This window comes from Eublepharis macularius, chromosome 2 (assembly GCF_028583425.1).
Source record: "Eublepharis macularius isolate TG4126 chromosome 2, MPM_Emac_v1.0, whole genome shotgun sequence".
In the NCBI taxonomy this organism is placed as follows: domain Eukaryota; kingdom Metazoa; phylum Chordata; class Lepidosauria; order Squamata; family Eublepharidae; genus Eublepharis; species Eublepharis macularius.
The window spans coordinates 168,504,769-168,519,890 of NC_072791.1; the positions used below are offsets into that span (position 1 = coordinate 168,504,769).

General features: G+C 43.4%; 1 protein-coding gene across 2 annotated transcripts in view; it reads left to right on the forward strand.

The window, feature by feature from the left end:
• LOC129325236 (protein mono-ADP-ribosyltransferase PARP14-like) overlaps nt 1-13,269 on the forward strand; it is a 44,650-nt gene extending 31,381 nt beyond the window's left edge. For both annotated transcript variants that reach the window (XM_054972859.1, XM_054972860.1), the window contains exons 13-17: nt 919-1,125; nt 1,393-2,001; nt 4,556-4,701; nt 5,837-6,011; nt 10,986-13,269. In XM_054972859.1, the coding sequence (XP_054828834.1) occupies nt 919-1,125; nt 1,393-2,001; nt 4,556-4,701; nt 5,837-6,011; nt 10,986-11,272 (1,424 nt within the window). In that variant the 3' untranslated portion in view covers nt 11,273-13,269. The remainder of the gene's footprint in view (nt 1-918; nt 1,126-1,392; nt 2,002-4,555; nt 4,702-5,836; nt 6,012-10,985) is intronic.
• The last annotated feature ends 1,853 nt before the right edge of the window (nt 13,270-15,122 follow it).

Here is a 15,122-nt window from a genome sequence, read left to right on the forward strand (position 1 = left end):
GGTCTCACCCATTATTTCAACGCTGGCTTCATGGGCCTAAATGAATAAGATCACACTGTTGGCCACACAAGTTAGTTACTGGATGTTGCCTTCCTGTCAAGTGCAGCGCTAACACTTTTACCTAGTTCAGATAGGTGCTATCTTTCAGCTGCTGGTGGTCTATGGAGCCATGTCTCTTAGGCTTCCATTCAGACCACAGCAGGTTATCTCACTTCCAGGCCTCTGTGGCACCAAAGTGTGGAAGGTTTGCCATTCTCAAACAGGAAAATTCTGTGAGTGGTGTTGGAGTCTGGGTATATTTCTGCCTCTCGCTAGGAGTAGAGCTGAGCCAGTTGATCGCTTCACTAGGTGGTAGTGTTCCACCCAAGGTAGGAACCCCATTCACTAAGCCAGGGGCCAACAACACAGAGGTGGCCCAGCAGAGTGACAGGGATCAGGAGGCCAATTGTGGGGTTAAAACAGGGAAGGAAGGAGTTTAAAACAACGAAGCATGAGGCCAGAGCTACTAACTAGCAACTCTCCATCTGTTGGGGGAGGCCTGTCCCCCTGTGAAACCCATGAAATTGTATGTTGACCCGCCTCCACTTTAGGCTGTCCATTAAAAGTTAGAGAAAGGCCAATGAGGATGTATTGATCTTGGCTTTTTATGCAGCAGAGGAGCCAGCTAGGGGAGAGCCTGGATATTTGCCATAGTTTCACTGTATTAGAATACCTTAATAGTATCTGTCCATGCATTGCGCATTTCAGATTTAAATGCAAATTTGAAATTTGAAAATGTCTGGTTCATTTTAAATCTGGGTCTTGAGGATTCTGGTAATAGCAGCTGTGTGTGTGTCCTTAAGCAGTGAGCAGTATATTATTCCAAATGGCATTCACTGTGTATATAATGCATTTATTTTCTTACTGCATTTAATCCAGGTCAGGGTGGTAAGAGTCCAGAGGATGCAGCTGATGAAATGATTGGTGCAATTGCTGACTTTGCAGGCAAAAAATCATCCCAGCACGTAAAACTTGTTAAAATAGTCATTTTCCAGCCGCATATGCAAAATGCCTTTTATGCCTGTATGAAAAAGAAAGAAGGTTCTCCATTACCTTCCTCAGAATCTTTTTTTTCTAAATTAAAAAGTAAGTTCACAGTATCATTCCTTCATATTCCTAGCAACATTTCTTTGTATGGTTGTTGGGGGTTTTCCGGGCTGTATTGCCGTGGTCTTGGCATTGTAGTTCCTGACGTTTCACCAGCAGCTGTGGCTGGCATCTTCAGAGGTGTAGCACCAAAAGACATAGATCTCTCAGTGTGTCGTTCCATCGTTCTCCGGCCGTGAAAGCCTTCGACAATTTCTTTGTATCTTTTTACAAAGCACTATTTTTACAGATTGTCTCTTTTTACAGCATATGTAACCAGTAAAATTCAGCCTGCTCCAAAGAAACGTTTGTTGGTTTTAGAAGAGAAGTTAGAGGATGCGGTATTTGAAATTTGTGGAGAACACAAAAAAAAAGTAGAAGATGCTGAGGCCTGGTTAAAACAAATTATTCTGCAGGAGCAAACAGAAAACCATATCTCTGATATGTTAATTGAAATGTTTGATGAAGCAGAAATTAAGAAACTGAATGACCTGCAGAGAAGATTACACATTGCCATTCAGCTGGATAAAAAACAGTCTCCTCCTTCAGTTCTGGTGTCTGGCATCCCCCGAGATGTCCTGGAGGCCTCCAAGGAAATTCAGAAGTTGATCCAAAGAATGAATGATGATCGAGAAGAACAATCTAAGGCAGAACTTGTTAAAAATCTGGTTGAGTGGCAATATTCTCCAAATGGGGATCTGTTCAAACCTTTTGATTTGCTAGAAAATCTCCGTTTAGAAGATGCTAAAATTAATAATGCTGAGCAGGTGAACATCAAAATTCATGGAAAGAGCTGCAAGGCAGACATAAAGAAACTGTGTGCTACAGACAGCCGGGGGAAAAGCATAAGCATTAGACGAATGGCAAAGGAGGAAGGTAATGAGGAGTCGCCGCATTGATTAGTACCTGAATGCCTATTACTTAATGGCTGGGACAGCACCAAAATAGTCCCCAGGGCAGTTCTGCAACTGTTTTAGAAGATGTGGGGGCGGGGGAATAAAGGATGGATATGTAAATGCTCTTCATTTAGCAGGGAATAAGGTAGACTGCTCACTTGAAGGGAATTAATAAAATTGAGATTTGACCACAAGATGTGAAAAAACATTGAAGTAGAGAGGGGGACAAACATGACCCCCAACAAATGAAATTCAAGGCTCTGATGCTCAAGTCAGCCTGCACGTCCTACCAATTGACCCAAACCTCATGCTAACTAATCCCAGAATCCTCTGTTTTAGGAATTTGTATTTTCACAGTGAAGTGATTTTATGGCAATTCACTGGGAAGATTTTCTGCACAAACCCATTTGAAATGGATGAGTGCTTCCGAAGAGGTCTTGTGAACTTGCCCAGAACTTCCAGATATATTGGCTGTTTTCTTTATAAGTTCTTTACTTATTCTAGTGCCAAGTGCTAAAAACCTATTTTATTTATTTATTTTTAATTTACCTCATTTATACCCCCACCCTTCTCTCCAATGAGGGCTCAAAGCAGTTTATATCATTCCCCTCTTCTGTATTTTATCCTCATAACAACCCTGCAAGGTAGATTAGGCTGAGGGTTTTGTACTGACCGAAAGTCACCCAGTGAGCTTCCATGGCAGAGTAAGGTTTTGAACCTGGGTCTCTTAGATCCTAGCCCAACACTTTTAATCACTACACAATGCTGGCTGTCATTCTGGGGCTAGACTAGTCATGGGAGATCTTAATCATGGATCTCTTGGGATTGTGTTTCTTGGTCTTCATTTTGTTAGGGTGCTGGCCAAGGTGATGCAGTTGAAAATACAAGTTGTGATCAGAGTCTGGGTTTTGCACCTATGTTTATAGTCTTATTTCAGATGTGGAACTGTCACGGAAAATACACAATGACAGTATGGCAGTCATGTTAAAAAAGTGCTTTTAATGGTTTATGGACAGTTGTGTGAAAGGCATTAGATCAAGGATCCCCAACGGCACAATTGTGCCTGGTGACACTTTTTCTGGTGCCCGCCAAGTTTTTAGAAAGTGGTTGGGGCTAGGTGGGGCTTCTGTCAAGCATGGCTTCTGTTTGGCCATTGGAGATTTGATAGGCTATGCAGATTTTTACAAACATTGCTTTGGCAGAAGCTGCTTCCATAGCACAAGGATCTTCATTGTGTGACTGAATGTAGCAGCCATTTTGTAGCTGACTTGATCTCCTGGAACAGCTATTTTGTAGTAGGCATAATGTTGCTATGCCCACCAAAATATGCCAGAATTCCAAATGTGCCTGCAGGCTCAAAAAGGTTGGGGTATTAGATTTTGCTTACCTTTGTTGTTCAGATTCTGTTGTGAAATTGATTATCGAAGACGATCGATCAACATCATTCTTTCAGGGTCTTCATTAAAAATCCTTTCACATTTTAAAGTATGACAGTTCAAACAACAAAGGAAGGTTGGAATGTAGATTAAATGGATCTGAGAAGAGTTTAGTACAGGGCAGAGTGGTCATTTAATTGCTGTCTGTATGGCCAGTTCATTAACACTCCTTGTATTGTGCTACCACTTCCTCCCTTCAAGAGCTTTGCAGTTGGGGCTGTAAATGGAGTTAAGTTGCTTCTTGCCTCTGTTTTGTAAAAACAGACCTGATTTGTAAAAATTCGGAATTTCCAAATCAGGCCCAGCATGTTGGCCCTGATTCAGAAATGCTGAATCAAAGCTTCCCAAAACGATTCAGGTTGCTTCGGGAAGATTCAGGGTGCCAGGTGCCCCCTAGCAGGCTCCAGCTGATCGGCAGAGGAGGACTCCACTGCCTGCCAGCTGAAGCATGGAAAGGGCCCTTTAAACTTCACCTGGCAGGGGTGAGGGGATTTCCCCCCCTCCCCATTGCCAGCTGAAACTTGGCAAGGACCCTTTCTGCACTGCTTGGAGCAGCGCGGAAAGGGCCCTTTAAACTTCAGCTGGCAGGCGGGGAGGGGTTCCCCCCACCAGTTGACGTGCAGGAAGCCCCACTGCAGCTTATTTCACCTGATGGGAAGAGGGAACCCCGTCCTCTCCCTTCCATTTGAAGAAACAAGCGTGAGGTGGGAGGTTTTGGCGTGCTCCAAATTTTTATGGAGCATGCCAAAGTGGGGCAATAAGCAACGCTTCGGAAATCACTTATTTCCAATTCTTTTTCCCGCTTTGGAAATTCTGAAGTGAGAAAACTGAATCTTTTTGTCCCTGCACACCCCTAGTTGTTACCACTGTCATTTTCTTCCATGCCTTTGTCATTGTAAAGGTGTTGATGCCAAGCACAGAGTAAATCCTACTTCTCAATGATGCTTGCAAGACCTCAGTGGAAGGGTGGAGGCACTAAGTGCAACAGGGATGGAGATTGTGGAGGTGTAGGAAATCAGGATTACAATCCCGGGGATCCAGCTCTTCTGATGTTGATGGCTTATGTACACAGTACTAACAAAAATGTTTATTTTGCAGGTAAACTATTACTAGGACTTCCTAAAACTTGGCAGGATATGAATGGAGCACTCTTCAAAAGTGTTCCATTGCAACCTTCAACACCAGAATATCAAGATGTTGAAAAGAAATTCCGAGCTACCTGTCAAACACAAAAAATAGAAAAGGTGAATTTTGATAGAGAAAATGTGCTTTGTGGGCTAAAAGTGCAGTCCATAGAATTTCATTGTGCAGCTCAGGACCTCTGTAATGAATTCCTGTATGAGATGCAGCAGCCAGTCAGTTAAGTGAGTGGCTGCGGACTCCACTCATAATTATGTGGAGTTAAGAAAAGAAAAAAATTATTTGTAGTCAATTGTAGTATACTGGTGAGGAGTATCACCAGCATTGTGCCCATAAAGGGGCACTAGTTGGAGGGACGAGGTAAGTTAGAATTCAGCCAAAAGTTCATTCTTTGTGGGTATTGTCATTAGCATTATTTGTGGTTAAGCCCAAGCACCACTGTTGAGCATGGCTTATTTTTGTATGTCTCATTTATATATTCCACCCATTCTCCAAGCTGCTTGGAATTGTATACCCATCCTCTACCATCCTCTCATTTTGCCCTCACAACAACCTTGTGAGACATAATGGGCTGAAAGCATGCTAGGCTCATGGTCACCAACTGAGCTTCATTGCAAGCAAGAACACGAACCTGGGTCTCTCTAGTCATACAGCAACACTGACCTCTATGCTGCATTGGCTAGCAATTAGCCACCATAGTGAGGCTTTGGAAACAATGCATTCTCTACTGAGAAGTGGGTAACACTGGACATGTGGAGCCCAGCAAGGCATTTCACCTTCATTCACAGATGAACTTAGGACAGAACTAGGCATTATGTATGTAGAGAGAGGCTCCCAACACTGATTAATGGGACTATAGGGGATGGTAAGGGGAAATGCAACAGGTAGGATGTGTTGCTTAATTTTCTCTTGCTGATTTTCTCTTGAAGTTCTTTCTCTCAGGATGGTTTATCCTAGCTGGTCTTACTTCCAGTCTCAGAGCTGAGTTAGGGAAAAATTGAGCCACGGGGAAGAGTTAAGCATCCCCTCCCATCTGCTACCTCCTCTGAATATGACCCCTCTCCCTTCCTAGCACATTCACTTTATTCAGCACAAATGAGGTTGGGAATTTGTTCGCAAACCGAACATCTGGTTATACTCTTAGTGTTCCAGCAATATCTGTAATTTTTTAATTTTCTGTTACTTTTGGGACAGATAAAATAATTCTTCAATATTGTCTTCTCTTTACAACTTTGGTAGATTGAAAGGGTACAAAATCCTTATCTCTGGCAATCCTACAAAGTCAAAAAGGAAGAAATGGATAATAAGAATGGCCATGGAAACAATGAAAGGGTTCTGTTCCATGGGACTCCCAGTTCAACAATAATCCCGATTAACCAGACTGGATTTAATCGCAGTTATGCTGGAAAGAATGGTAAGGCAGTATCAGGAAATTTATTCTAGGAAATGATATATGAAGTATTAGAAAGGTACACAATGTGTCATCCTCCTCACCCCTAGTTTGTCTTATTGGTTATATTGGCTATGTAATGATACTCAGAATACTGTGATCTTAGACATGTTTAAATATTTTTGAGAATGCAAATCTTCCAATAGCATTATTTATCCAGAACCCGCTCACAGCATCCAGTACTGTATAAACTCATCACAAATCAGAAATTTTACTATTGAAAGAATAACTGAATAGTTGAAGATAATAACAGGTGGACAAATGCATGGGTAAATGTACAGATTCATCAGAGGAATCGGTTAATGCAGGCAATTCTAGTGGTGGAGAAATATGCTTTCTTTACCGTCTCCTCTTGTCCAGTCCCACCTGAGACTGCGGATGTGCAGGCTAGCTGAAGTAAAGGTTTTCAAGCTTTAGAGCCCTGTCCGGAGACTCCTCCCCTACTCAGAGCATGCACTGCAATCTTCCGCCTGACTGAATGTGCCTAGAAGGGAGGCACCCCACCCTTTCTCTTAATTCTCTTTTCTCCACTGTTGGGAAAGGTTCTTCTCCCTCTGAGGCGGAGGACATCTTGGGTGATTCCCACCATCCAATCAGGGAGGCAGGAACTAACTTTCTTCCTCTTCCTGTCTAGCATGTGGGACCACCCTCTCTTCAGTTATGTTCCTGCCTCCGGGGAGAGCAGTTCTTCAGCAGACTAGCTCTGCTGCCTTTTTTCTCTCTATCTCTTATTTCTCTTTCTTCTTCCTCAAAACATTCTTTACCTTACTCCTTACTTACTTCATTACTTTACTCTCCTCTCATTTTCTCTTCTTTTACTACTCTTGCCAAAGAAAGAAAAGAAGAGGACGATATGGTCTCTAGAGAGTCATCGGACTCTGAGGAAAGCTTCATGGAGGAGAATTTGGGATGTTCCCACAGAGCCATCCTACCGGTGGCGGGAACAGGCCCAGCCAGCACCAGCATGCCTCTGAGGCTGTATGAGTTCCCTGGCGAGGAGAATAGGGCTGTTCCCATGGAGCCGTCCTACTGGCGGCGGGAACAGGTCCAGCCGGCACCAGCATGCCTCTGAGGCTGTATGGGTTCCCCGGCGAGGAAACAGCCTTGGAAGAGACGCAAGCCTCTCAACAGCCCCATCTTCCACAGAGGGAGCTTGTTAAAACAGTGTGTCTCAGCCAGCCAGCTGAGAACAGTGCCACCTGGCAGAGCTCAATTTTGGCGGGAAACAACGCGATGAGTGACTTCCCGCCTAATCTCAAAGACGCGCTTGCCAATCTCCTGGCAGGAGAAGCACGGCTGAAACATAATCCAGACACCCAGAGCTCCAGCCGACAAGCCCAGGAGGGCCACGTAAGCGTTCCCCCGAGCGTGTTATACCTCCAGAATTCCTGTCAGCAATTAGACTGACTATGAGGGAGAAAATCCTGTTACTTTGCCAGTCAGAAGCACCTCGGCCCTATAAAGATTCCAGGAATCTCCTCAGCCCTGGCACCATGTGAATGTGCCCATGCCAATCTCCTGGCAGGAGATTTTGCAGCAGGCCTTTCCCCTTTGGATTTAGCCCTGCTTTTACAACAGGATCTAGCCCTGCCTTTCCCTGTCAGATGGGTAATGTATAAAGGGCGCAAATTTGCTGGTGTCTCTGAACCTTTTAACTCTTAAGACTAACCAGGAGGGAGAAATAGTGGTGTGGTGTCTACCTCCTCCTTCCTCCATGTGTAAGGCTGTAGCTCTGTGGAAGAGCTTCTGCTTTGTATATTTGGGGAGAAGGTTCAAGGCTGAGTGTTCTAAACCATACGCCAATTAATAATCCCCAAACTTGGTCCCAAAACAAAACAAACTGTACTCACTTCCTTTCTTTGCTATGAGTTGTTGCAGGTACCTGCGATGGAAGCTTCAGTGGCTACACTTCAGTCATCTGGGCTCTGGTCAGAAGATGGGTAAGGATCAGTCAAGAGGAGAGAGGCCATGCTAACAAGAGCTCATGAGGACGTGGCCATGGCTATTAAGGCTACAGCTATTGCCTCCAGAGTGTCAGGAGTATGGATCTGGAAACTGATCCAACTCCTCCTGTACAACAGTAGCTGCCCACATTGAAGGGGCAAACAGAAATGTAACGGCCAATACCTTCAAGACAGACGTCATCCTGGATACATTTACCTTTTTCTTCCAGGATTGTGGTCCTGACAGCAGTAACAAGCCAGCACACTTGACTAAGAGCATGGCCAGCAGATTCACACTCTAAAAATATCGTCCTGGCTTACCTCTTTCAGAGAGGCAATTTATTTGGGGATGCCTTGGGAAAGATCTAGATTGAGACCTAGGACAGAAGAATGTGTTGCCAAAAACACTCAAACAATCTGAGAGGCGATCCATCGGCCCTCAGCCTTTTATTCACAACACACACTACTATGGTCCAGACAAGATTCCAAATGGCCATCCTGGGGTTAATCTAGGCAGCCCTTTAATAAGGGGGGGGGGTCCTTTCAAGACCCCACTTGTAGTATAGTGGTTAAGTACCTGAACAGTGATGCAGTACTCTGCAGGTTCAAATCGTGGTCGGGTGGAGACGGGAGTCAGCTTACCTAGGAGTTCCAAGGACTTAAAGGATTTAAATGTTTTTAAATAACTACAAGCAACTTTTTAAATACAAATTAATGCAACAGGACTGTGGTTTCCTTTTTACCCACCCACCCCCATCTTCACCAGTGGCTGAAGAGGTACAGGCACTGTTCCATCATAAATCACAGTCAGCCACAGCTGACAGGGAAGGGCGGAAAATCGATGCCCTGAGTAGGAATGTTTACTCCTCTGCCTCCCCTAATATCTGGATCGCAAATTATCAAACAATCATGGGATCATACAACCTGTTCCTTTGGAAGCGCTTGTCTACCTACCTTCAACACATTCCAAAAGAGTACCAAGCCCTCACCAAAATCCTTCAGGGCAAGGCCACCCGGCTAGCCAAACAATAAATGTTGGCAGGCCAACATGGAGCAGATTGACATCCACTGTTGTGCCGAGGTGCTGTGTGTGGCTCCACACTGCTGCGTGACTGTCCCAAGACAAAAGATCCAAGATTGAGGACTTTCCTTTTGAAGCCCACCTGCTGTTCTCAGAGAAAACAGATGACTTGCTTTCCCAAATGAAAAAAGAACCACCAAACGCCCAGGTCTCTTGGATTCATTGCACTGCAACAGCAAGCTCCCCATTACTAATACCAAAGTCAGCAGTAGCAGCACCAGTCCTGCCCTTCAAGGTACCTTACCAGTATCCAACCTCCAGAAGTCATCCTAATCTTCACTTCCATGGTGGCAAGTCTTCCTCTAAAATATGTCCAAAGCAGCCTCAACTACAATTATCAAAAGCCTCACAGCAAGACTGAAACTCACATCAAGACTGAAAACCGTTCTGACTGACCAATCCACGTAGCCCCTTCCCATTCTATCCAATGTGGGAGGACATTACCAAGCAACTGCAGATTGTCCTGTAGAACTTGAAGAGGCCACAGATGAGCTGCTTGCCAAGGGGGCCACTGCAAATGTTCCTGAGGAGACTCCATGTGTGGGTTTTACTCCAGATACTTTTCGGTTGATACAAAAGATGGGGGGCAGGATCTGTCCCATCCTGGATTTAAGTAAATTGAATATGTTTGTGAAAGTTGAAAAATGTAAAATATAACGTTAGCCAAAGTTCTACAGTTGTTAGAATTGGAGATGCCTATATCCATTCACTCTAGCCATAGAAGGTGTTGCTGGGAGAGGGTGATAACTTTACTTTTTAAGGGGGTTGTAAATGTTGGTATATTTATTTCCTTGTTCATGAACTACAAGAATAATTGTAGTAATAATGTTTGTTGGATCAGGGGAATGCTGTGGACATAATTTATCTTTATTTCAATAAGGCTTTTTGATAAGGTTCCACATGATATTCTTGTTGACAAGTTGGTAAAATGTGGTTTGGATCCAGATTGCCCCAAAGAATGCTTGTAAATGGTTCCTCATCCTCTTGCAGAAGAGTAACAAGTGGAGTGCCTCAGGGATCTGCCCTGGTCCCTGTCTTGTTCAATGTCTTTATAAATGACTTACATGAAGGAACAGAGGGGGATGCTTATTAAATTTTCAGATGACACTTAACTGGGAGGGGCAGCAAATACAGAAGAAGACATCAAGATTCAGGATGATCTTGACAGGCTGGAAAATGGGGTTAAAAGTAACAAAATGAATGTCAACAGAGAGAAATGTAAAGTTCTCCTTTTAGGTAGGAAAAATCCAAGGGATAATTATTAGATGGGGGAGACTTGCTTTAGCAATAGTACATGTGAAAAGGATCAGGGGTCTTGGTAGATCATACACTGAACATGAGTCAGCATAGTGATGTGGTGGCTAAAAAGACAAACGCAGTTTTGGGCTGCATAAACAGTAGGATAGTGTCCAGGTCACGTGAAGTGATGGTATCACTTGACTCAGCTCTGATTAGACCTAACTTGGAGTAGTGTTCAGTTTTGGGCGCCACAGTTAGGATGTTGACAAGCTGGAATACGTCCATAGGAGGGCAACAAAGATGGTGAGGGATCTGGAGACCAAGTTCTGAGGAAAGGCTGAAAGAGCTGGGTATGTTTAACCTGGAGTTGAAGCAACTGAGAAGAGAGATGATAGCCTTCTTTAAGTATTTGAAGGGCTGTCACATAGAGGAAGCTTTTTAAGAGCCACTTAAGCTGTAAGAATGCTCCCTAGGCTGAAGGAAGACTTCATTCTTTGCTAAGTGAAGTGGTAGGATATTTGCCATTATGAGCTAATCAAATATCCACTCAAGTATTCCATATTTAGTTTTCAACGGTTATTTTTTACGTCATGAAACAGTTCATTTTTCAGATCCAAAGTGATGGGAACAGTGGTTTTCTGAGGTTTATGCTTTTTTTTCTTTCCCTTGTTCCAGCTGCAATGATTGGAAATGGCACCTATTTTGCTGTGGATGCAAAATATTCTGCACAGGATACATATTCAACACCAGATGGCAATGGCAGAAAATTCATGTACCTTGCTCGGGTCCTCACTGGAGAGTTTTGCAATGGAAGACGAGGACAGATTACTCCTCCGCCAAAAAATCCTGGCGGGTTTGACCTGTACGACAGTGTAACGGATAACTTGGCTAACCCATCCATGTTTGTCATATTTTATGATGCCCAGGCTTATCCAGAATATCTGATTACTTTCAGAAATTAAGTTACTTTCGCTGGAAGAGCTTCCTGGTCCTTTCCTAGAAACTGAGTTGAATGAAAATATCATAAAAAATATTTTTAGTCTTACTAATTGAACTTTTATCCAGTTGATTAAATGTGCCTTTCAAAACAGAAACGCCTAAATAATTTTGACTGCCACTCTACAGAAATTTGATGAGAGATTCAAGAAAGTAGTTCTTTGTTTCTTCTTCATTCAAGCTAGATGGGCACAACTGTTAACATAAAAGTTGTGCTTTGTTTGGGGTAAGGAATTAGAATTAGGAGGTATGTTCGGACGAACACCTCTAGAGTGGCTGCTGCTTTTGTGATAAACCTGCTTTGGGGCAGAATGAATTCAAGTGAAGAAGAGCGAGGAAGGGGATGTAAGGCAGGGAAAAGAGTACTTAATTTCTTGCCTACTCGCTGCTTTTCCACTGCAGTTCCTCCGTCTCCGCACCAGCTCCCTTCGCAGGATTCTAAATCCTCCAAACCATATGCAATGACCCCTTGGAATGAAAAAGTGGGAGGAGTGAGTTACTGCAGAAAAAATGGACGGTAAAACAGTTAAATACTTGCCCTCCTGCACACCCTGAACATCAGAAGCAACTTTTGCACTTGTGTGCTGTTTGCCTTGCTTGGCTGAGAAAGGCTCAGGAAATACTAAATTTCACGGTGTGCCTGTAGTCCTTGTCCATTATTAGAATGCCACGTCCATCTTGTACTCTTCTTTTTTGTGAGCCATTTATGTATATCTTGGCATAGTAGCCCATGGTTTTGTGAGGTGCTTAATAATGAGAAAAAGAATATATTTCTGGAATAATTTTAGCATTGGGGCCTTGTTCTTAAAATGTATCAGTCTCCAAAAGCAAAGCATGTACCGATAGCAGGAAATCTTGCCGAGTCTCCTCCTCTTGTGTGCATGCTTTTCTCATGACTTACGAAGCAGTGGGGACCTGGGCAGGGGAAAACAGCAATAGACTGTTCTGGGTAGAGTTGCCAACTGACCAAAGAAGGACACAAAAGCAGACTAGGCTGAGTTAACACCTGTTTGGGGTAGAGAAATTAGCAGGTGAAGTGTTTCCCAGCATGGAAATATATATTACCACCTGCATGGCAGCGAATATCTGTGAAGAAGCAGGCATTTTAGAAAACAGAGTTTTTTGTGGGCAGTTGGGAAGAGCAAAGGAGCAAGAGTCTGCTTTTGTGTTCACCCATATAAAACCGCAAGAGGTGCAGCCCTCCTCCGCCCACTAAGTATTGAAACTGCTCCAAGAATGTTAGAGGGAACTGCAGCAAAAGACATAGGGGAAGTGCGGCTGCCTTTTCTCCACCCACTGTTTATCTCCAGTTATTTCTGTTCTCGCATGGTGATTTTTCTTGCTCCTTTCCCTTCCAACTGCTTCTGAACATTAGTTTGTAAGGGTGGAGAAAAACATCAGTCAGAGAAAAGGAGCTAGAAGTTCTGCCATCTGTGTGAAATGAAGGAAGAAATGCGGAGTCTTGGAATAATGTTCATCACATATGCTCAGAGCCCAGTAAATAAAATAAATCAACAAAGCTTTGAGGAGAAGAAATTACCCCCCCCCCCCTCTTCTACTGGGCTCTACTTTCTTCCCTCTTGCTCCGGGCACTAGCAAGTTGTTTTAGGTTGCTTGTGCTACCCAAACTAGCAGCCAAGATCGTGTGAAATTGTCTTAAGAGATCCCAGCATTTTAAAACTTGTTCATTTAAATGCATTTTCTTCTTTTTACTTCGCATTTTTTCTGCAAATCTGGGGGGTAGCCCAGAATTGCAGAAATACATACTTTTGCTTTGGGGTACCTCCCGTCCTTGCAGATTATTTTATCTGTATGAGAGGAACCCATGGCTTCTTAAGTCCTAAATCCAGTTTGATTACTGCCACCCACAGGTACACAGTGATGCATCTAATTTCCTGCCAGTTCATCAAAATGCCATTTAAATAACACCCCCCCCTATATTATATGACATTGCCATGGTTATTTTGAACACTTGAATTAAAATAAATAAATGCTTTCAGTATATCCAGCGTCAAGTCATCTATATAATGGGAGCTCAACTTCAAAAGGATACTGCTGTCTACATTTGTATTAATGGCTAGAAATAAGATACAGGAAGATAGCAAAAGAGGTAAACCTACCAGTCATCCTAGCAAGCATGACTAGAGGAAAAGATATAAAGATTTTGCAGGCATGCTGGATATAGCATTGTTTGGGACTGCAGCAGAGGCTGAAATTGTTTGTGAATACAATGAGCAGGCATCTCAGTCTACATATAAAATGTAAATTGTGGGCTCGTGAAGCCTCAGTTTTCCTCTGGGTCATGAAGGAGGAGGGGGTTATAATGCAAATGACCAGAGAGAAGATGGTTTAGCCTCTCGGTTTTGCTACTGGAAACCAGCTCCATGGCTCAACTACTAGTATTTTGAATGATGGTTTCAGTTTTTTAAAGTTGTTAGTATTTTAAAGGAAAAAGTACAAAGCAATGAGTCCAGTTTTGAATAACAAAATTGAGTAAAGATTGAAGGATTAAACTCTTAACTTGGTCAGTTCCCTGGTTCATAAATTATACACCCATTTAAAAACCTCAGCACCAACACAGGCACAGAAATGGTTGCACCCTTTCAAAGCTAACGCCAATACCTTTTCCTTCTTATATAAGTTTGTCTCACTTCATAGTGTCATCAGCTGTGGAAGTGCATAGACTTTTTCTAAGTTACTGTGCCTTTTCAGGTTCTGTATTGTTCAGCCTTTGTGTTGTAATTAATCGTGCTATAAAGATTTCTGCCTCTCAGCAAAATGTATTTATCAGATCCTTGGTCTGAATTTCTCTGTTTGATTCCATGGCCAAGCAAACAGCAGAGGGGAACTTTTGCTCTGGTAATCTTAAAATATCAAAACCCATCCCGCCTGCATAAACCATTACCCAGCAACCTATTAGTGTTATTCAGCTCCAAATAGCTATCTCTCTTTTTTGGTTGTTGGTGGGGAGAAGCCACCCAAGAAATGTTTTACTTCATCTAGGTTGGTTTTGTTCCTTTGGTGGTAGCTCTGAAAATTCAGCCAGGTATGCCCTTTTGAGACACGAGTGAAGTTAGGGTATTTAATCTAAGCCAGGTACTAGGTATTCCAGAACTGCGGGCTGACTTACTAAGGCTGAGATCTTGCCTAGTCCCCCTTTTTATCAGAGGGTTAGTTTATATTTCTCCTAGAAGAGTTCCAGACGTGTACAGTAGAATGGGTTTATACAAATACAGTAGAACCTCTTCGTTAGGGTCTCGGAGAGGTCAGTCCAGACTCAATGGCAAAGATTTAAGGGGTCACCACCCACAGCTGATTCCTTTTGAGACCCAGTTGGCCCAGATCATACGTCATCCCCACAGCTGCTTATGGAAACTGATTTGCTTGCCTCTTTTAGGAGCCTGCCCCTTGTAGAGCAGAATTTGTGAGTGAGTTGGCTGCAGGTTTTGCACACTAGGCTGGTGGCTATTAAAGATACAGGGGCTCTAGGTTCTAGCCAACACTGGGGATGAATCCGTGAGGTTGGATGGTGTTGCTGAGCCTGGTTTTCCCCACCAAGAAGGGTCTTTGCTACCAATAATTCATGCTGTGCCACAGCCATTCCCCGTATTGCTATGAGATGTAAAGTCATGGCATCTCTCTATTGAGATTAATGTTGCTAAGTTAGAAGCAGTGAACTTGTGATCCTAGCAGGGGTCCTCCCTGCATGCCCCTCCTCCCCATGCCGCAAGGAACTTTTGCAGACGACTGCATGCATAGTGTGGTCAGTAGTGTTAGCATTCACGGGGAGATACAGAGGCTGCTGGGATTAACTTC